Source organism: Sinohyriopsis cumingii, chromosome 18, assembly GCF_028554795.1.
Source record: "Sinohyriopsis cumingii isolate HCF-2022 chromosome 18, ASM2855479v2, whole genome shotgun sequence".
NCBI classification, from domain to species: domain Eukaryota; kingdom Metazoa; phylum Mollusca; class Bivalvia; order Unionida; family Unionidae; genus Sinohyriopsis; species Sinohyriopsis cumingii.
Genome location: NC_142978.1, coordinates 68,649,374 through 68,655,304, shown reverse-complemented (window position 1 = coordinate 68,655,304; position 5,931 = coordinate 68,649,374). Strand labels below are relative to the sequence as shown.

General features: G+C 35.5%; 1 protein-coding gene across 2 annotated transcripts in view; it reads right to left on the bottom strand.

Moving 5' to 3' along the window:
- LOC149776904 (CST complex subunit STN1-like) overlaps window positions 1–5,931 on the bottom strand; it is an 83,682-nt gene that overhangs the window by 38,005 nt on the left and 39,746 nt on the right. For both annotated transcript variants that reach the window (XM_089941610.1, XM_089941612.1), the window contains exons 6-7: window positions 5,527–5,681; window positions 2,778–2,912 (exon numbers count right to left, since the gene is read on the bottom strand). In XM_089941610.1, the coding sequence (XP_089797736.1) occupies window positions 2,778–2,912; window positions 5,527–5,681 (290 nt within the window). The remainder of the gene's footprint in view (window positions 1–2,777; window positions 2,913–5,526; window positions 5,682–5,931) is intronic.

Sequence of the window (5,931 nt, the reverse complement as noted above, 5' to 3'; positions counted from 1 at the left end):
CACTTCTAATTCTGTATTAAATTTGTGATTTTCTCATCATAATTCTGTTTACACAGGAATATGATTTGTACTTTTTTTTTCTTATCCTTTAATTCACTCTACACTCCTTTCATCATAATAGCATATGTCTCAAAGTGCACAGCTAATATTTCCAAAAGACCTACTATAGTAAATTTCATATAGGTCATGTATGCATATTTATTCATCTTACATTAAATGTAAATTGTTGTTTTAAAATTGAATACTTATTTTGATCAACTGATGTCTCTTTAATCCTTACCAAATGCTCTGCACCTCAAATGTCATCAAGAAATTCCAGACAAAAATTATCAATTGCTATGGACTTTTACCATGGTGAATAGGTACTAAACTGGATCAAGAAAAGAGAATGTTGAGTCAAATCTTCACATTATAGGGTAGTACAAATTTGTTTGGCAACATACATAGCTTTCATTGTGACATCACAGCATATGACATTTAATCCAGATTGTACTGGATTAAACCTGTATGTATACGTAGCTTTCATTGTGACATCACAGCATGTGACATTCAATCCAGATTGTACTGGATTAAACCTGTATGTTGATCTCGTCCAAAAATTTCCATGCATGTTAACATTGATTCTGTAAATAATGACCTTCCAAAGGAATATGGATGATTGCCATTTAAAGGTATGTAGAATCAAATTCTAAAAAATGACACCATTACTGTAATAATTAATGTGGAACGTATACATGACCTGTATGACCTCTGCTATATAAATACTTGCTTACAAGTCAGACCCAACTGCAGACTGTAGAGACGGAAATCTGCCTTCACTTAATGTGCTAGCAAATCTGGATTTATGCAGTTTGTTTGGAATAATCAGCAGAACAAACAACGTAGACCCTGAGCTGCCAGTGCATAATGGCAGATCAGTGTCTATGTTATTTGCAATTGGACCTGACTTAAAAGCGAGTACATACAGTAATCTAATTCATATGACATCCTTTTCTTAAGCTGGCTTAGTTCATTCTACATCTGACTTGTTGTCCACAGGTCCAGAGTTCAATACTCACTCCAATCAGCCTGTGTTGTTTGCCTTGGTGTGCCTCTGTGAAGGGCACATAGGTCCCATTTCATTCACAATATATGGAAAAGAAATATGCTCAAAATGCAGTTACAACCCTTCCTACAAACCAACCAACCATTTATTTAGCTATCCATTTACCACAAAGTTAGCCAGTGCAGTGCGCTATAAATAGAACACCTGTTACCTATTCGACTCCATACGCATAGGCCTGCCTGTTAACTGTTAAGCAATGTAGTGTATGTTACGTTTAACAGCAATTTTAACCATTTTACATTATTGGTAAACATCTTTTATGTGAGGAAAAATTTAAGAGTAAAGTCTGATTGTTTTAGCTGTGTAATTATTTTTCAAGGAAGAATTTTTTATGTGATTTAAAATCTTGAGAGATCTCATTCACTGTCAAGTCAGTGAAGCCGTGTGACCAACCGTAGCTGCCATTTCTCATACTCGAAATTTACAAGTTTTTTGTCCATGTCTACATCACTAAGTCATCTGAATTTTATAATTTATACAAACTAATTGCTGCCTACATCAATATCAGAGCCTTTACCTAAGCTATTGAAGCTTTCATAGTTGTGATTCTAATTGTGAAAACTTCGTAAGTACTGAATGAAATCCGTGACCTCCATTTTGGAGAGTGGAGAATACAACCCAGTTACTTTAAATAGCAGATTTCAACCAAAGCATAAACAGTGACCACATGATCTAATGTAATGGTCATTCGCAGAAATAAATGTAGTATCTAATAGGGGGTTTTTCCCCGAAGGTGGTGCTATGAAAACCCGCTTAAAATGGCTGATGTTTACTGCAGGCGTCAAAAGGCGCTTCCATGCGAATGGAGTAGAGGCGTCCAAAGGTACTTGCATGAGGTAATGGGCTATGGCATTGCATTGTAATATTGCATAGACTTTCTTCTTGGTGATTACCATCCATACTCGCTTATAAGTCGAGTTGAATTGCAAAAAACAAAAAGATCCTATCTGCCGTAGCATAATGCACATGCAGATCAGAGTCTACATTGTTTATTTTACTGATTACTCCTAACAACTGCAGCAAATGATATCTGCCAGTGCATGATGCAATGGCAGATCTGGGTGTGTGCAGTTTGCTGTTGGATTCAACTTATAAGCAAGTACATATGTTATTTATAGTACATACTATATTATTATTAGCAGTTTCAGCTGATTTTTAAATAGATATACATTTAAAATCTGAATAAGAATACAGTCTTCCTGTATGAGAAACAAAAAGAAAAAAGTAATTATGGGTTAATGGTTTCATAAAATTTAGAGGGTACAAAATAAACTCAGACTCTACAGTATTGCTTTATAGTCAGCCATTATAAAAGGAAATGCTGAGGGACTAAACCTGAGTCAATTAAAGCAGTCTAACTTTTGGGGTTTTCTTGCCATTATCATGTGTTCATGTTGATAACATAAAACAAAGGTATTAACTTCCACTTCCAGAAAGGAAAAACATGTGTAGTACATGGCTGGTATCTGTTTTCCTTGTACGTGCTGACTTCTGGTTATTAAAGTAATTTAAAAAACAAAAAAGATATAAATGATGGAAGTTAATACAGTAGTCCCCCTCAAAAAATACTAACACTTTACTAGACACTAAAATGGAATATTTTAATCATTTTGTGTCCCTTTCACAACCCCAGCTTTTCACTGTGTTATTATTATACAATGTAAGGACTTACTGTGTCAGTGGGTGACTTATCAAGGACGCCTTTGACCTTTGACAAAATGAGTAGATCAGGTGCAGAGACATCTACCACACCATTCTTCTGAAAATGTTCAATTAGGACAGACTTCAACTCTAAAGCAAGTCGCCTCTGTAAATAATAAAACAACAGCAAAAGTTAATTGTAATTCAATCTGTAATAATTGTATGCACTAAAACAGGCTGACATTTTTTCAGTGTCCAAAATATTTTTGTGTTTCATAAAATGTTGGGGAACATCATCTGAGTATATTTTCATAATGCCAGAAATGTATTAATCTAGAAAATAATGCCACTCCAATGTGTGGACAGATGGATGGGGATAAAGAAAACTTCATATAATCTCAGTTTTTAAAGAATAAAGAAATGTTGAATCTGATCAAAGGTATGTTACTTTGCTACCCACCAAGACAAATACCACTGACCTCCAACATGACACCAATGTTAGTACCAACAGTGGTGTTTGTAATTGTAATGGCAAAACTAATGAACTCTAACATATAATCCCACCAAAGATCTCATACCTGTACATCTAAGTTCGTCTGCACAAATTTATGAATTCATGATTTGTTTCTTGCCCTCTGCAAGACTTTTGTGGTGCAGATATGCAAAATCAAGGCAGTTTTATATTTTAAAAAGCACTTTCTTCAGACTAACAGAACCTTCATGTTAAGGATGATTACACATAAAAGACAACATCATCATATTACACAGTCCCCGATATAACACAGTTTCAGTCATGGATTCCATTTAACACTGGTTTCCCTCTATTAAGTACTTCAAGATAACACAGTCCCAGATATAGCAAAGACATAGCCATGGATTCTGTTATACAGTGGTCTCCATCTTTAAAGCACCTCAACATGATACAGTCTCCGATGCAAACATACAGGCATAGTCATGGATTCCATTATACACTGGTCTCCCTCTATAAATCACACAGTCCCAGATATAGCAAAGACATAATCATGTATTCTATTATACACTGGTCTCCCTCTTTAAATCACCTTAGCATAACACATTCCCAGATATAGCAAAGATATAATCATGTATTCCATTATACAGTAGTTTCCCTCTTTAAAGCACCTCAGCATAACACACTCCCAGATATAGCAAAGACAAAATCATGTATTCCATTATACAGGGGTCTCCCTCTTTAAAGCACCTCAGCATAACACACTCCCAGATATAGCAAAGACATAATCATGTATTCCATTATACAGTGGTCTCCCTTTTTAAATCACCTCAGCATAATACATTCCCAGATATAGCAAAGACATAATCATGTATTCCATTATACAGTAGTTTCCCTCTTTAAAGCACCTCAGCATAACACACTCCCAGATATAGCAAAGACATAATCATGTATTCCATTATACAGTGGTCTCCCTTTTTAAATCACCTCAGCATAACACATTCCCAGATATAGCAAAGACATAATCATGTATTCCATTATACAGTAGTTTCCCGCTTTAAAGCACCTCAGCATAACACACTCCCAGATATAGCAAAGACATAGTCATGTATTCCATGTCACAGGGGTCTCTCTCTTTAAAGCACCTCAGCATAACACACTCCCAGATATAGCACATTCATAGTCATGGATTCTATACTGGCTGAAAAATATATCTCCAGATAATGTACATACACCTGTCCAGCATCATGCAAACTCGCATATACTATGTTTGCACTTTTACAGCTCCCCAGAACAGTGTTATAATGACTGACCTCTACACATATGTTTCATTGTCTAACTTTCATGTTCAACCTCCATATTAAGGACACCAATGTACAAAGTAAAATTTAGTTGAGCTGGTTTCATGCTAAATGTCCCGAAAAACTGAATCATGAAAGGAACAAGAAGGTGGATCAGATCAGATAGTGCACCAGAATTCATTTTGATGGAGTGAAAATTGTGATGGTGTTGGACAGGGATCTGGAATATTCAAGAGCAAACTAAGGCATCATACACACACCTCAGTGATAAAGCATGTGTAATCAGACCTTAACAAATGGACTCAACTTCAGTAACAAGTGAACCTATGAGACAAATTATTATTAAAATTCCAAGACCTACCTTAAACTATATTGAAGACAATGTTGAATTAAGATTACAGTTAGAAACTGCAATACACACACGGTAAATTCATACTCTCATTATAAACCCTTACTCCCATGATACATGCATATTCCCATGATTTAACCCATACTCCCATCATAAACAATACACCCAAGCTAAATGCATACTTCCATTATAAACCCATACTCCAAGTATAAACCCATGATAAATGCATACTCCCATGACAAATGCATACTCCCATGATAAAGTCATATTCCCATGATAATTTATACTCCCATGATAAATGCATATGCCCATTATAAACTCAAACTCCCATGATAAACCCATACTCCCATGATAAAGTCATATTCCCATGATAACTTTATACTCCCATGATAAATGCATATGCCCATTATAAACTCAAACTCCCATGATAAACCCATCATACCATGATAAACCCAAACTCCCATGTTAAATTCATACTCCCATAATAAACACATCTTCAAAATGGTGTGAAATATGGACCAATTTTCTCTTTAAGAAAGCTTTTTTCTAATGATAATCTTATATGCCAATTTGCCAAAAATTCACAGGGCAGGCAACTTTGAGTTTATCATAGAACAGTAACTATAGGTCATTCAGTAAAAGTTATTTGACATTATTTTACCTCACTACATTGACCAGTCTCTGCCTCCTCCTTGTGCATAGCAAGCTCCTGAGTAACCTTGTATGGAAGTTCAAATGGCTTGTCATAGCAGGAGGCATACAGATTTGGGAGTTCTGTCATACGTAGGACTTCAAACATAGGATCCTCTATCTTCCCTAGTGTGTTTGTCAAGGTCCTAATGACTCAACATGCATATTAACAACAAACGAATTCTGCAAGATTAATCTTTACAAATAATGAACATGGGTTCCAGATCAATCTTGACAAATACTAATAATGAACATGGGTTCCACAGAATAACATGCTTGCCTTTCTGGGCCTCAGACTAACCATTTGCTGTTAGCAGCTACCTTTGATACCAAGTAAGTGCAGATAATTATTGGGTGGGGTTCTGATCAGTTATAA